We start from the raw sequence: 17,487 nt of genomic DNA, 5'->3' as shown, positions 1-17,487 counted from the left end.
CCTACCCTGAACTCCTTAATCTCTCTCCAGGTCCTTTCCCTTATACTGATCTAGTTCCCCTAATCAAAATGTTGCAGGTTATGAAGGATAATCCACAAGTGTTATAATGAAACAGACTTTCTTAAAGTGAAAACAAAAAGTAAAATTACAGGAAATTTACCTAAAATTGTTTCCAGGACCTCAGCTATTTCTTAGTTGATGGAACAGTGGTGGTGATGGTATGTAAGACACTAGTATTGTATGATCATTTCATGACTCTATGACTTCAAGCCCAAGAGAAAAATACTGCCTAGATTCCTTGTCTTCTTCAGATTTGAGGATAAGGAAGAATGTAAGGACTGAGTTTTTGGTTGCTCAGCCCAATTATTTCCATTCTTTAAAGTAAAGGATGCTTGAATTGGGCAGTGAACTTCCTATTTATTTGTAAGGTTTTCTTTAATATGTATTTCCTAAGAACACAGAAACTTTTGATGCTATCATCGATGAATCAACAGATATTTATTAAATGATAAATACCCATCACCTGGACAATGTACTGTACAAATAAAGTAACAAGTATATAAAGTTTTGCCTCAAAAAACTTACAATATTTTATGGATCTCCTTCCCTGATTGTAAAAATATTCAACAAAATAACAAGTTCAACCCCACAAGTATTTATTAAGCACCTGCTATGTCCCAGGCACTGTATTGTCTAGGTAGATTGCCAGATAGTAGGGATAGAGACCAAAAACTAAACACTCCCTGTTCTCAAGGAGCTTATGTTCTACTTAGGATTCTAACGTTTCTCTGCATTATTACTTTCTAGGGCTTACTCCCCTGTATGGAGTCTCTGATGTCTAAGGAGAGAGGAACTACACTTGAAAGTTTTCATACATTCATTACATCTATAAGGTTTTTCTCCAGTGTGAGTTTTCTGATGTTGAATAAGCGCTGATGAATGAATGAAGGCTTTGCCACATTCGTTACATTCATAGGGTTTCTTTCCACTATGAATTCTCTGATGTTTAGCAAAGTTTGAACTTCTGCTAAAGGTTTTCCCACATTCGTTGCATTCATAAGGTTTCTCTCCAGTATGAATTCTCTGATGTTGAACGAGGTGTGTACTCTGACTAAAGGTCTTCCCACATTCATTACATTCATAGGGTTTTTCCCCAGTATGAACTCTCTGATGTTTAGTAAGGGATGAGCAATGACTGAATGCTTTCCCACATTCATTACATGTGTAAGGTTTCTCACCAGTATGAGTTCTTTGATGCTTAATAAGAGCTGAGGAATGAATGAAGGCTTTGTCACATTCATTACATTGATAGGGCTTCTCTCCAGTATGAATCATCTTATGCTGAATAAGATGTGAAGTCCGACTGAAGGCCTTCCCACATTCATTACATTCATAAGGTCTCTCTCCAATATGTGTTTTCTGATGTTCAGAAAAAGCTGAGCTCTCAGTAAAAGTTTTCCCACATGCATTGCATGTATAGAGTCTTGACCTAGTATGAGTTTTCAAATGCTTTTTGAGGTTAGCTTTGTGGCTGAAGGCTTTCCCACAACTACTGCATGTATATGGTTTCTCTCCAGTATGAATTCTTTGATGCCGAATAAGCACTGAATGGTAACTAAAGGATTCTCCACATTCATTACACTTACAAGCTTTTTTCTCCTTGTAGATTCTCTGATTTTTCACTAGGTTAGAGCTTTGTTTGAAGGTCCTTCTTTCAAAATTACCCAATTTCTCTCCTGTAGGAACTTTTTCTTGACTAATAATAATTGACTTCTGACTAAAACTTTTCCAGTATGTATTACATTCAAAGTCTCTCTCCTTAGTAAGGTTTTTCTTGTGGGCAATTGTCACTTGCCTTAAATGTCTCTCATTTTCCTGTTGTCTCTCTAACCAGTCCTCACATTCTTCCAAGTTGGAAACATCATCCTCTGTGACTCTTCCCACCATCACCCTTTGTGATGATTCCTCTTCATAGATTTCCTGTATTGAGGCTGACTCTCTGCTTTCAGACCTAGTATCCCAGTCTAAAAGAAGGCAAAAATACAAAGGTCATAAAAAAGAAACTAACAAAATGGGTTAACAAAGCTAAAAATAAAACCTAGAGTTTAATTACAGCCCTGTAACTTAGGGAGATGGGAATGAGGGGAGAAAAGGAATGGAAGAGAAAGGAAGGGGGCTAGATTCACTAAGAATGATCAGATTATGTCTGGGAAAGTAGGAAGAATAAGAATTAAGATAATCCAATGAATTTAGCTAAGCAGAAAGGCTGTAAGTGTAGATGATGGGATAAGCACATTGAATGAGGTAGGCAAGGGACACTGCCACAGGACAAGCTAGTGATGCAGTAGATAGAATGGCAGGCTTGGAATCAGGAAGATTCACCTTCCTGGAGTTCAAATCTGGACTCAGACACTTACTGGTTGTGTGACCCTAGGCATGTGACTTAATCCTGTTTGCCTCATCTCTAAAATGTCTCATCAGTTTTCTCATCTGTAAAATGAGAAATGGCAAACAATTCCAATATTTTTGCCAAGAAAAATCCAAATAGGATCACAAAGACTCATTGCCACTAGTTAATTAGCATCTCATAACAGGGTCACTTCTAATAACTCTCAATTGACAGAAACAGCTTAGGATATTGTAGATAAGAGCCCTGGAAACAGCAACACTTTTAGCAACTATTATGTGCTTAATATAATGCTTATTACATCTATTATACTTCCTGGGAAGCAATTCCTGTGGAGGTACAGTCTGGTAAATGCTCCTGCAGGTAAACAAAGTTTTTGCCACCAAAGTTCTTGGCCCTTCTAAATATTTCAGCATGAAAAACTTATAAAATATTATCAGTAGAAATGACTTCAGAGGCATTAAAATGAGCTTTGTTGCTGCATCCTAAAGTCCATGGGACCTTTCTATTTGACTTGTTACTAAAATCTCATATGTTGTTTCATCCATTAGAAGACAAATTCTAAGACCAAGGGTTGTTTATTTTTTCTATTTGTATACCCCACACTTAGCACCTGGTAATCATTTAATAAATGCAAAAATCTTCCCTAAACAGGAAAGGCAACCAAAAACAGTCCCTATCCTCAAAGGAGGTACCTAAAGAGGACTAGCTGAACATATTATTAAATGAATACAATAAAACATTATTTCATATGATGAATGACAAAAGGAATAGTTTCAGAGAAACTTGGAAAAACCTTTATAAACTGAGGTAAAGTGGAGGAGAATTAAGATAAATCTAACAAAAACATTATTATAATGAAAATTAGCTTTTGGAAAGACTAAAGAACTCTGATCACTCAAGCATAATACCAGAGGACAGAAGCCATACTACCCATCTCCTGACAGAGAGATGTGATGGACAAATGGTATAGAATGAAATACTTAATTTGTTTGGTTATGTATATCACAAGATTTTTACCCCTACTGGTGAGGGAGGTGGTAGGAATAAGTTATAAGTAGGGTAGTGGTCGCACAGAAACACACACACAAAAGAGGGTCATTGAAGTATTTTTTAAAAGAGAACAAAATTAATATATGAGGGACAGCTCTGAAAATTACATTAATTTGTTACATACTTAAAGCAAGCTATATGTAACAGATTTGTAAGCTCTAGCTACAATCCTTTTTCTCTTCTACTTATTTAAGTTAAATTTATTAAAAAAAGGAATAGAAAAGACAAAATGAATAGCTAAATAGCATATTATAATATATATTCATGTGAGAAAAACTAAAACTGAGGGAGAAGTAGATAAAGAATATCTAGATAAAAATGTTGAGAGAAACCAGAAATAATATTGTAACCGGGCCAACTAGATATAAAGAGAGTAGATGAGATGAGTTCAAGAAACATTTAAGAGGCATTCTGGTCAAGAAGGCATGAGGTAGTACTGATGGGAACTTATCCTAGAAATCTTCTGGAGTTCTTATTTTTTGCTGAAAAAAGACCAAATAGTAAATTATCTGATTACTTTAATGATAATTTCATTCTTTTAAAGACTGAGAAAAGTACAAAGGGAACTACTATTCTGAACCTGCTTTTGGCCCACAAGAAAAAAAATTGATTGTTAAAAAAGAAATGACAAAACTTTTGGAGAATTTATAAGTTTGTGATCAAGGACACTTGGGTATGGTTTTTTCATCTTAAATAATTAAACAAATACAAAAATATTTTTAAGTTAAACTAATGCATAGTGATGCAGATAAAGTAATTACAGTATGTTTCTGAAATCAAAGACTAAAATTCATCTGTACAAGTTTTCCTTTCAATCTATTATTACTCTTGATATTCATGATCTTACTCTGGAATTAGTCACAGAATATCTTCAGTCCAATCTTAGCACACTACTAAAGCTAATTAAACAAAATGAAGAAACATAATGAACCAATTAATACTTTTCAGCAAAGTGCTAAAAAGAGGGCCTAATGATCATATTCTTCATTACTACATCATTCTTCATTTATATTTATGTTTGTATGATTAAAACTTACCACTGGTTTATTTCCTTGATATATCAAGAAGTTAGGAATAGCCACAGTGTTGAATCTAGTATATTGCTGGGTTGAAAAGCAACCAGTGCCCCAAAATGAAGTATTGGTATGGTATGGTGAAAATATGCACTGCTTTTTGTTTCTTAGATTCCACTTTGTAACCTGGGTCCATCTTACAACTTTGACTTGGAATCCAGTTTTATTTGGTTGTGAAAATTTTATTAGGTGGCTTCCTGAAACATAGTGCTTTTTGGTTTTCCCTATGTTTCCAATAGGAAACTATCTCCTACTCTGATTCTTAGTGTAAAGCCATTCCTTATTGATATGCCAAATTCTTAATATGTGCCTGGAGACAGGCCCAACTATTGTGCAGTTGGGTGGTAACAGTGACAAGCAAGGGCAAATTCTACTCAAACCCCCAGACAAAGAAACAATCATTGCTGGTTCCTTGACTAGATGGTGGTCTCCCACCCTCAGCTCAGAGATCAGTTTTTCTATCTGACAGGTATTACTTAAATCCATATATGGGATTTCTACTTCTGCCCCCTGGACTATTTTCCCTCTCTCTCTTTTTCTATTCCTCCCTCTAGGTTTCAGTGTCTGTGTTCTTAGCCTCTGGAACTACTTCACATTCATCACAGGCCTCTGGTTATGTTAAATGTCGATACAAACAGTTTCCTATAATGACTCTTGGAGTTTTCCTTTCCAGTTAGAATCCAACTAAACCAAGACTACCCTTATTTAGTTCATAAGCTACTGACTAAAACTGAGACTATGTTTTCTGGCAGCCATACTTTCATGGATAGGATGGGGCAGAGAGCCTCCCCTGCTACACACTGTCTTCTCCAGAAAAAAACGCCTCTTCCTCTTGGGTCCACAAATTACTGATCAGGGCTTGAACTAGAACTCTTGGTAGCTACATCTTCATTCACAGGCAATTTTTCTTGCCTTCACCAGAGAATCAAGGACTCTGTGCTTCAGTTGCAGAGAATTCCCCTCCTATATTTTCCCATGAGCTACTGACCAGAAAAACACTGAATATAATGCCTGTGTTCAATAGAAGGGAGTTTCTCCCCTACTGTGATCAAGGCAAGGCTTATACTTCTATCAATAAAACTGGAAATGCTTTTTAACATGGACAGGCATAAAAGTGATACCAAGATGTATGAAGAAAGACTAATGTATAATCAGTGCTATTTAAATCTGAAACTTCTATCAGGCCTTATGAAATATTTAGATATAATGTGAAAATTGTCTGATCATGTAATATTTCTCTCCTCACAATCCATTTTTAAAGGTTTTTAAAAATACTTTTGGTACTATTAAAGTACTGCTTATATGCTGTGCGTATAGCTTCTAAATTATACTCTTCTCCTTTCATAGTACTATTTGTTCCAGATACAATTAGAAAAAAAAGGCTTTCTTTAATACTGCATTCAGAGTCTTCTACTTCAATATCACAACTGCCAATAGTGGAGTATAAAGCTTTTCTGGTCTTTTGCCTTTCCTCTAATCAAATACAACTCTATATGATCATCATTCACTTTGCTCTCCAATTTTGTATCAACTATTTCATCAGTTTTGTACTGTACTATCTGCCCAGACTTGTGTGCTTCGTTACAGCATTTGCAGCAGGAAGTAGTTCAGTTTCAGTTTTTTCCTGCAGTTGAGACAGTGAGCTTCCACTTTCCTCAACTGATCTGCAGGACATAGAAACTATAACATCAGAGGCAATCAGTATAGAAGTCAAACTGCAGCACTGAGGTATAAGTACCATCACATAGATTACTTAATTGGTGTCCACAATTTATAATCTTAGAGAGCTATGGGGCACTAAAAGATTGTGACTTGTTCTCGGTCACACAGACAATATATGACAGAAGCAGAATTTTAACCAAGTCTTCCAGATTTCAAGGGCTAATTTTTCATTCCACTATAAATATAGATATCTTCTCAGAAATATAAAGTACAATAAAAAGGTCTTATTAAAGTTGTAACTGGGTAAAAAATGGAAAGGTAAGACTGTCAAACAGTATAAGAAAAAGAAAGCAGAACTATTTTATTTTCTCTGACAAGAAAAACAATGCTTTTATTAGAAAAGAAAGAACAAAAATGACTAGTAAAATGTTGCAAACCAATTTCAATAATAAGTAGAGGCAAAGGTAGTCTTAATGCCTTGGCTAATAAAATTAATTTCACAAGTACAGGACAAGGGAAGGTATAGTTAAACAAGAGTTCTTGTGAAAAAAGATCTGGGGTTTTATGTTACAACCATCCTTATGATAACAAATACAATAAAAGTTAATGCAACAAGGCAATCAAAAAGACTGATTCGATAAGGCTATTTCTGGAATGATGTATTCAGTTCATGAAACCACATTTTAGGAAAAACAAGTTGTAAAGAATTAGAAATGCCTACCCTTGAAGAAAGAAGAATTAAGACAACTATCTTCAAATATGAAATGACATGACATGAAAGAGGGATTAGATATGGTCTTTTTGACCTCAGAGGTCCAAGTGGTGGAATTCCAATTCAATTCAAGCAATACCTATTAAGAATTCATTATGTAGAAGGTATCATGCTAGATGTAAGAGATACAAAGAAGAAAAACAAAATATTTTGTGATTTCAAGGCACTTGTCTTTTCCTGGGAAAAATATATTTAGTTTAAATCTAGTTAACTTCCTTAAAAGAATTATTCTCTATCAAAACTCCCTGAACAAAAGAAATGGGAGATCTTGGTAAGTAGTAGGTTCTTTCTTCTTTGAGGTCTTCAAGCAAATATATGACAATTTGTTGTAAATTTTTGATAATATACAGTTTGGACTAAATAGTCTTTAAGGTTCCTAGCAACAACAAAGTTTTTGATGGTTTTTTTCTTTTTAACGATTGCTCCAACTGGGATGTTATACTGAACATCATCTGAAATATCTGAAATACTAGCCTTGAAAATCTAAACATAAAATGAAAGTAATCAATACAGATTTCTAGACGTCCAAAACTAAACATCACTGTTCTCTAAAAAGTGGCTAGCCTTCACAACTTCCTTATCTCAGCTTAAAAATGTCATTATTTTCCCACTTTTCTAGATGCAAAAAGTAAAATATTTTCCTTTTCCCCCTTCTTTTGCTTCAAAGCTAATGTAAGACAAATTATTGTCTTTGAGTTATCTCTCAAATTAGGAAGGAAACAAGTATTTATTATGTGCCTTTTATTTACCAAACGCTGTGCTAAGTGATTTACAAATTTTACCTCATTTGATTCTCACAACAACCTATTATCAACCAATCTTACAATGGTAGAAACTGAGGCAGCCAGAGATTAATGAATTTGCCTATGGTCACATAGCTACTAAGTAGTTAAGGCTACATCATTTGAACTTGTATCCTCCTGACTCCAATACTAGCACTCTACCTATGCTACCTAGCGACCTCTTTTTCTTTATTCCCTCTGTTACTGAGGCCATCAAGATTTAAATTGTTATCAGCCATCTAGCTGGTCTCTTTTACCTCTGGTTTCTTCCTATTTTAAACTACCTGGCACATGGATGAAGAAGCAGCTGTATGTATTAAGCATAAGTTTTTCTGCCTAGTTTTGAAAGATCCTGGTGCCCATTCATGTGTGTGTGTGTGTGTGTGTGTGTGTGTGTGTGTGTGTGTATGTGTGTGTGTATAAACAAACACATAAATAATTTATAAATATACTTCAAATTATGCAAATTTCAGTCAAGCTTAACTATTTACTGTCCCCTATACCTACACCAAATAGGATTCCACATTATATCATGTTATGCTATATGGAGTAGTCCTTGTTTGGTTCTCAAAATAACCTGACACATTTTCCATTTATTTAAATCCTACCTATCCCTTGATTGCACTTGTAAAAGACTTCCACCTTTTAAAGCCAAGAATAAGGGAAATTATACAGGATACAACAATGCACTAGAAATATAAAGTAAAGGGAGAATCAAAGAAATAATTGATAAGAGGTAAAGAAGGAAAGAAAGGGAATAGTCAAAAACAAGTTTCTAGCCTAGGCTATTGGAATATAACTGATAAAAATACACACACACATACAGAAAATGAAATTATAATCATAGGAAGGAAAGGGAGAAGAGGGATCAGTGAGAGACAAATTCTTATAGGCAAGAGGAAATAGAGGACTGAAATATAATGTAAAGTGATTGATCAGTCAGGATTTTTAAAACAAACTTTTAGGGTCATCATCAACATAGAAGGGATTTTGATTCGATTTAACAGAGTTTAAGTTTTTTCTATATGAATGTAGCTTTATGAACTCTGCAAAAGGAGCAGTTATTAAAGTCAAAGAAAACAAGATCTCTTTATAAGATTTAACATATATATAGAAAAACAGAGCTTTGAAGAATGGGAGTATGGTGGAGGGGAAGAGGAGTGTATAATGTCACATAATGTTTGGGAGAAGTGCCTCTAAAGGTCAATATTTTCCATTTTCACTATAAGACTAAACCTTTTACACCTCAATCTGCATTAATCATTCTCCTAAGCGAATGATTGCCTCCGTGTTCCTTTCTTTACTGTCCTACCAAAGTATATGTAGGATTTAAATAGATAAAGGCTGTTGAGGATCTTTCAAAAAAGAGGAGAGAGGGCCATCAGAGAAGTACAAAGATAAAAAAGAAACAAAGCAATATCTAGCATTGTATGTGTAAAAGATAGGAAGGAGAATCAAACCATCAGAAATAAAGAAATTTGAGGACTTAGAAAAAGATTTGATTAGGAAAAAGTGAGATTACAGGTTCAACAAAGCTGTATATAGTAGGCATGACTGTAAGGTAGGGAATAAAAAAAAAGATAAAGAAAGCGAATCATCTGCAACAGAATAGACAAAACTGAGAAAGAAACAGATAAAGAAGATTTCTCTTTTCTGAATATGGAAGTAAGAAAGGACAGATATCAGTACCAGGAGGAGTGAAAGAGATGGGGAAGAAGACAGGAGTAAGAAGAGAACAGCAAGTCAAAATAATAATCCAAAACTGTCATTCTCACATTAATGGAAGACATGATTTAATGCTCTAGTTCAATTGCTTTTTACTTGCTTACCTGAACAGTTGCCTCTTGGGACTTTTTTCTCCATCATCCATTGATTTTCTCCTTGATCAAAATTAGAATTCCCATCAGGTTTGGAAACTGGAAGCCCTGTTCATTGGGAAAGAAATGGGACTTTGACATTTGTCATGGGTCTAAAGAACCATCCTAGGCCTGGGTACAGTCCCAGTCTCTTGGTCAATAGGGAAGGAGACCCAGAGAAAGGTATGGTTGATGAAAGTGTTTAGAATTCTATTCCAAAGAGGGTAGGGAAGACTAGTCAGGGATTTTATTCACTTTTCTTGTTGTAAGATGATAACTTCCCACCCACAGAAGTATCTGTACTCGTTCCTTAGGGGAGATTCCCTGGCAAAGGGAAGTTATAGATCCAGGAACAGTGATAGTTAATCTTTTCCCAAAGACAAAGAGGAAGGTAGGAATTTCTGATCCATTAAACCCAAATAAAATCCAGCAAAGCATTTCAGATGCTATAAACATATATGAAAACAACTGATTTCTCAGTCAAATTCTGAGTTACAAGGGAGAACTGTCCTTACACAAAGAGACCAGGTTCCTATAGTTCTCCAGCATGACATCCCTCTGAGCAGGATCCAGCTGTCCCCATTCCTCTGGGGTGAAGTCCATGGCCACATCTTTGAAAGTCACTGATTCCTGGAACACCAAACACATTTTAATGCTAATATGTCAACTCTTCCCCCCCACCAAAAAAAAAATAATAAATTTTACATGGTTCTTAGAAGAGTAGTAAAATCAGCAGTAGTAAGGAAAGTAGATAAGATACATGAGAAGTGGTTATTACATTACTCTTAAGTAATATATTCTAAACCAAGCATATATGTTTGTGCTAGACTATAGAATGTTTATTTTTTAAAGTATGAGATAAGGTTTCTAAATCTTAAGATTGCTATTAAAGGGAAAAGAGAAATGCAGGAAACTGGAAAATAAACTGAAATCAGGCATTGGGAAAAGTAAGTGCTACACAGTTCAGAAAGAAAAGAGATCATGATAGGTTAGAGCTTCATGCAGATAGTAGGACTTAAAGAGCAAAACACATGAAAGAATAGCATTTCAAGGCATATACAAAGTCAAAAAAATCAGTCTAAGTGGATTTAAGGTAGAAAATGAAGAAGTATAAAAATGATCTTGGCTGGGACTGAGTTGAAGGTAGAGATAAAGTTTGGTAGCAAAGGAAGTAATGAATCCAGGTTCAAAAGAATTAAACCCTGAGTCCAAAGCTGGACATAACTAATTTCTATAACACTACCCATAATAACCTACATATACAGAGTTGGTGTTTTTTCCTAAAATGCTAATATAGTGATGCTTTACTATTAAGAAGGGTATTTCCAAGGCCTGAACCTGCAAAAATTACCTCAAGTAATTGAGAAGGGATAGTAACAATGACAGTTAAAGCAAGAAGTCTGATGATAATGGCCTAGTATAGAAAGTTTATCTCATCCAAAGTGGAAGAGCAGATGAACATGTCTGCAAGTTATTGTGTCTTCATTTTGGCCTCCAACAGCCAAGAGTACCTGAAATGTCCTCTGACAAGCAATCTTTCCAGAATCATTGCTATGACTTATATCCTAAGGTAGGATATAAAAGTCTGGTAAAGGACTCCCTGTTACTTTGGAGGGAATGATGTTGCTAGTACTAAATATGCATTAAAGAACAAAATATGGTTCCTTGACCTCCTGAATTCTATTGACTTTTCACTTCTACCCAATAATTATTGACAAGGTCACATGTTAGACCCCATTATTATATAATATAGCCACATGTCCAAGACTCCAAAATTGACTGGTGTCAGAACTCTGCATACAACTTCCTTACCTACCATATGGATCATTCAAAGCCATATGGCAAATGCCTCCTATATGCCAGGCACTGTACGGGGGCTAAGGAGCCGGAAAAAAAAAAGAAAGAAAAGAAAAGAAAATAGGAATGAAGCAATTCTTATTCTCAAAGAGCTTCCTTAAGTTCAAATCTTTCTTGTCACTACCTTATATGAAGTTAGCCAACTAAGTTACTTAAATGAGGTTGCCTTCCTCAAATGTAATATAAAAATAGATGGGCTCCAAGTTACTTTCCACCATATTTGTTCTCCTTTACTGAGGAGTAAGATTAAATACTTGTTCCTTTTCTTTTTACCTATGATCCCTGACTAATGGCCACACTTGATTAAATTCAATACTGCTCTCTTATAATCCTAGATGCCCTTTATCCCTTTCATAACAATTCTCAATCCTCAAATAAAGCTAATCTTTCTTCATTCCTACCTCCAGATTACAGCATTCTGCTATGGCAAGAAAAAGAACTTTGTAAAAATCAAGATAGTACAATGTGCCCAAAGTTAAGGAAAGTAGTTAAGAGTCATGCGTCAAAGACTCAAAAGGCTATGCCCTGAGAAATGGTAAGGGATTGGACTACAAAGAAAGCATTAGTGACCTTCAGGAAAAGCCACAATAGAATTCTAGGGGGAAAAAAAGCCTAGAAAGCATAATGTTGAGAATGTAGCTAATCTATCTATGCAAGAGGGCTACCAATGAAGATAATAATAATGACCTGAAAGGTAGAAAAGAATGATACAAGTAGAAAGGAAGAAATTTTTCCTCTGCAATAGTAAGAAAGAATGAGAAAACACATTTTAGAACTGGAAATTGTTTTGATCTAGATGAATACATATCTTATATTTTTGTAAATGCATTAAAACATGCACAAAAAGTATTAAGCACAGAGGATAAAGGTGTGAGATATTCAATGAATTTTGGTTAAGTGAAAGTAATTGTTGGAAAGATCAAAAGAACTGAGAGAGGATACTAAGCAAATAGAGAGCATTCTTCATGAGGTTCAGCAAAGAGGAGGCAGAAATAATGGCTATAGTTGAGAATTAATTAGATTACAGGATGACAGCATTCCTGGAATAGGGAAAAGTGAATTGTTTGTTTGTTTTTTGCTGAGGCAATTGGTGTTAAGTGACTTGCCCAAGGTCACACAGCCAGGAAGTGTTAAGTGTCTGAGGCCAAATTTGAAGTTAGGTCCTCTGATTTCAGGGCTGGTGCTCTATCCACTACACCAACTAGTTGCCCATGGATCACCTGAATTGTTAATTCCAACATCCTATAAATTAGTTAATCTCCTAGAATAAAGACTCTAAATCTCTGTTGAGACAGAGAAACTCTAGGGAGTAGGGGAGAAGTAGTCACATTTTGAGAATTAAGAGTCCATTTCTAGAGGGGAGGAGGAAGGGAAAGGAGGAAAAAAGTTCAACTTACATGAGACCTGGCTGTCAGTTGAAGAGCAGCTGATTCTACCTCTTGGGTCTTCTTTTCTTGGGGAAAGGAAAAGTCCTGAGAAGACTGAGCTGGGAAAGGAAAAATAGTATATTAGGAAAAGATGGTGTTGCCCTAAATTACCAACTATGTATAACCCATTATCATAAGATCTCCATCAAAGGAAACAAACTAGCCTCATCTGCTCTGAAGATAAGAAAACAGCATCAGAGTTACTGATGTATGCAAGTGATCTAGGGGAAAGTTCTGTCCTGGGAAATTGAACATAAAGGAGGCTGAAGTTCCACTTCTCTCTGCAGATCTATGTAAACTTCTCTGTGCTTCATTCACTTCCTGACTCAATAAGGAAATTAAAATTTTTACTTTAAAAATAAAATCCTATGGTTCTTTCTTGCTTATACAATGTGTGAGGGTTTTTTTTTTGGGGGGGGGGGAAGGGATGGCTTCACCAATATGAAAATTTACTGAGGTTACCTGGTCTAGTAGAACAGAGAATTGAGAGTTCAACAGAGAATTGAGAGTTCTATTCTACACTGTCACTAGCTGGGGTCTAAAGTCAGTCACTTGACTGGAGCCTCTTTTATTAAATATTGTATTTCAGTAATAGCAATACTGTGTAATGATCAACTATGAGAGACAGTGCTCAGCAATGCAATAAAATACATGATAATTCCAAGGGAGTTGTGATGGAAAATGCTGACCATTTTTAGAGAAAGAACCATGGAGTCTGAATGCAAATTGAAGTATGCTATTTTTACTTGTTTTTGTTTTTATTTTTTTCTTATGGTTTTTTTAACCATGTTGATTCTTCATTCACAACATGACTAATATGGAAATATGTTTAACATAACTGTAAATTTGCTTATGGAAAAAAATGTGGAACTCAAAAACTTATAAAGATAAATGTTGAAAACTATCTTTGTATGTAATTGGAAAAATAAAATACTTTTAAGTTAAAAGATTAAAAAAAAATTAAGTGTTTTTGTAAAGATAAAATTAATTCACAGCTCCAAAAAAAGCTTTAACAATCAGGAATATAAATTCTCTTATTTTATGTCAGAATAATATTGATCACAGCTAACATTTTAAATAGCACCTTTCTGCAACAAAATTTCAGACATCACTTTTGAGCTTCACAACAATATTGTAAGTAATACAGGTATTATTAGAGATATTATTAGAGATACTAAATGAACCACTCAAGGTTACACAGCTAAGACATGACAAAATTAGATTTGAACCTAGGTCAAATTTTAACTCCCAGTCAATTTTAACTCCTCCAGTTATATCAGCTGCACCTCAGACTGGTAACAATCTTTGCAGAGTAAGGAGAAGAATAAATAAGTCACTCCCTTAAGCTCAACTGCAGTAGCAACACAGAAAAAGATGTTTCCTCTCTGACTTCAGAAGGTAACTGATGTACAAATAAGAGTTGGAAAGAGGACATGGGATGGATACTGTGACATAACAGATTTATATTGAGGCTCCATTTTTGTTCACTAAGTCCAAGTAATTTTTCCTTTCTCCCATTATCTCTACTCAAGTATGTTTTCTCATTTTCTACAAAAAATTAAACTTATCACCTACAGTGCCATTCTCACCTTCCTCCTCAATCACTTGAGTTGACTTCTCCATGGTCAATCACCTCTTTGGACTCTGCTGATGGACTTCAAAGTCTTGATCTCTCTGAGCTCCAGGATCTGTTCTCTTCTATGAATCTCTTGTCTCTGTCCAAGGGCTCTGAGGAGCTAGAACTTTTCTTTCCTACTAGGATGGACTCTAGTCCATAAGTTGGTCGCTTCCACCTTGGTGCTCAGGGATGGGTTTTTTTTAGTGTTTGGGAGATCAGAGGCAACTTAACTTCTCTTTAGCTGTCAATATTCATCACCTAACAGAAATTCGGTCCTGGAGTCCAGACTTGGACTGCTGATGGGGGTGGGGAGTGGGAGGAAGAGATAGAGCTGGGTCAAGCAGGGGGTACCTAGTAGCCTCAGATTCAGAATTAGGCCTTTAGAGTCGAGTAAAGAAAAGCAAGAGATGCAGGAACACAATGGCCAGAAAGTGAACAAGCCATCAATCGTAATTTTAGGAAGATCAGTTAGTTCCTGGGGGAGGAAGGGGTGGGGACAGCAGGCCAGTGACAAATCCATCTTCTCCCAAGCACAAATATACCTTCCCACACAAGTCTTTCCCCGTTTCCTCCGCCCCCCATCCCAAATGGAGATATTCTCCCAAATGTCACACACACATATACACACGTACACACACACAAACACACCCTCAGATACTCAGGGTGTGGGGAGCGGGGTCAGGAGGCGGGGCTATTCGACCTCATTCACTTTCCGGTACACCCCAGGCTGCAGGGCCACTTGAGTGCGAAGGGTCTGAGGCCCCAATCCCGCAAGGGCGCTCCCCCACCCCCGTGTTTTTCGGCTTGGTTCTCCCCTGCCTTGCCAAGTCCCCGGGCCCCCGGGCCTGCTGGGGGCCACCGTTCTCCCCGCCGGAGCGCGGGCAATGAGGTTAGAGCTGCCTCTACACTCACCTACCACGCCGACTCCAGAATGGACAAAGACAACGGACTTCCAGGCCTGAGAGGGGTTTGCGCCTGCGCATCCCGAACCTCTGAAGGCTGCTGCTGCCAAACCCTGCGCGGGCGGCGCCTCCCCGGCTCCATCTCTGCCTCGTTATCCTCCCCCGGGCTGCGCTGCACCCTCCTGGCTTCCCAATTTCTCTTAATTGTATCTCTTTAGTACAGTGTGACTGTTTTCTCCTTGCTCCGTGGTGACATGGGTCGCCTTTTTGCCTTTCTGTTGCCAATATAAGGAAATATTTGACAAGGACCCCCTGTATCTTTTCCCTGTTTTAAATGAATTTTAAACTCCCAAAGCTCTAATTTTCCAATTCTTTCCTCTAGCATACCCATTTCATTTATAAAATTAAAATTATTGATTTTGTTAAGAATTCTAGATTTTTATAAACAAGAATAAATGTGCTACCAAGCCTTATTTTTCTTGGAGGCTTTGTTTGTTGATACTTTGGAATCCATCTCTTCTTTAGGACTTGCGTTTTAGGCATCCTTAGTATACCAAGGGAGTCTTGATAAAATCTTTTGATTCCTGGCAAGTCTTTTATTCATCCTTCCAATCACTTTTTTTTCTATAATTGGGTTCTTTTCAATAAAAATATGCCTTCCCTCCTTCCCATTTATGCCCCCTGCCCAATTGAAAAAGAAAAAAAAAATCCAAAACTCCTGTTACAAACATGGTTAATAAAATAAAACAAATCCTTGCATTGGCCATGTCCAAAAAAAATTGCCACAATCTGCATTCTGAATGTATTTATATATATTTTTCATCATGAACCCCCTGATTGGTTTTTGTGTTGATCAAAGCATTCTAAGTATTTCAGATTTTTAAAACTCTTACAATAGTGTAAACTTGTACAAATGAATTTGGTTCAATTCATTTCACTCTGTTTCAGTTCCTAAAAGTCTTCTAGGATTCTCTGAAATCATTCCCTTCATTATTTCTTCCAGTACAATAGTTTTTTATCACATTTATGACATAAGTTCTTCAGCCATTGCCCAGTTGGTGAGCATCCATCCATTCAGTTTTCAATTCTTTGCCATTTTCAAAAGAGCTGCTATAAATATTTTCATGCATCTTTAATTATAATAAGGTTTTTGCTTTGCTTTAGACAATTCTTTTTTGATCTGTTGTCTTCTTTGTGGCCCCATATTTCTCTTTTCTCCTATGCCCCCTATGCCCCATTACCTGTTTAGTGAAATTAATTTTTAGAACCATTTGTGTGTATTGTTTCACTTCTTTGACCAGTTTAGATAAATGAGGTTCAAATGTCAGCTACTCCCCACCCTTCTTTATATGTACTTCTCCTTGGGTATATCATATAATTCTTCCCCTCCCCCCCCCAATATATTCTCCCTCTCCTTTTCCATTTTTCTTTTATAAGAACATCTAAACTTAAGTCTTCTGATTACACATTCTTTAATCCTGATGAAAGTTAAGAGATGATACAGATTTCATCTTCCCATATTAGAATATAAACAATTTATCCTTTTTGGGTCATTATGATTATTCATCCCGGTTTACCTTTGTGTGTTTCTCTAAATTATATTTGCATTTTAAAGTTTTTACACAGCTCTAGACTTTTCATCAGGAAGGTTTGGAATATTTCTATTTCATGAAATATACATTTTTTTTCTTTGTAAGATTATGTTTCACTGAATAAATTATTCTAGGTTGTAAGTCTATTTCCTTTGTGGGTAGGCAGCATAATGGATAGAAGAATGAGCCTGGATTCAGGAAGATTTGTGTTCAAATTCAACCACAGACACTTATTAGCTATATGGACAAATCACTAAACCTCTGTCTGCCTCAATTTCCTTAGCTGTAAAGTGAGAATACTAATAACACCTTCCAAGATTATTGTAAGGATCAAATGAGAATTTTGCAAAGTGCTTATCATAATGTTGGGCACAGCAGAAATATAAATTCATGTTTCCTTCCTTCTGAAACATTATATTCCAAGGCCTCTGGTTTGTGTTTTAGGTTTCATTTAATTTTAGGTTTAATAGTAATGTCTGCTAAATT

At 36.0% G+C, this 17,487-nt stretch overlaps 1 protein-coding gene across 2 annotated transcripts; it reads right to left on the bottom strand.

Annotated features, from left to right (window-relative positions):
• Nucleotides 1-479: 479 nt before the first annotated feature.
• Nucleotides 480-15,486, bottom strand: LOC100928568 (zinc finger protein 286A). Of its 2 annotated transcripts, XM_023504122.2 has the most exons (6): nucleotides 15,420-15,486; nucleotides 14,479-14,803; nucleotides 12,860-12,948; nucleotides 10,121-10,235; nucleotides 9,579-9,674; nucleotides 480-2,024 (listed from the first exon to the last, which is right to left on the bottom strand). In XM_023504122.2, the coding sequence occupies exons 2-6, from the start codon at nucleotides 14,510-14,512 to the stop codon at nucleotides 811-813; spliced, it is 1,548 nt and encodes a 515-aa protein (XP_023359890.1). In that variant the 5' UTR covers nucleotides 14,513-14,803; nucleotides 15,420-15,486; the 3' UTR covers nucleotides 480-810. The 2 variants fall into 2 exon arrangements, with proteins under 2 accessions (XP_023359890.1, XP_003770717.1); XM_003770669.4 differs by lacking the exon at nucleotides 15,420-15,486 and having other exon boundaries at nucleotides 14,479-15,407.
• Nucleotides 15,487-17,487: the final 2,001 nt, after the last annotated feature.

This window comes from Sarcophilus harrisii, chromosome 4, assembly GCF_902635505.1.
Source record: "Sarcophilus harrisii chromosome 4, mSarHar1.11, whole genome shotgun sequence".
NCBI lineage: Eukaryota > Metazoa > Chordata > Mammalia > Dasyuromorphia > Dasyuridae > Sarcophilus > Sarcophilus harrisii.
Note: the sequence above shows the minus strand (reverse complement) of the source record. Positions and strands in the feature narration are given on the sequence as shown.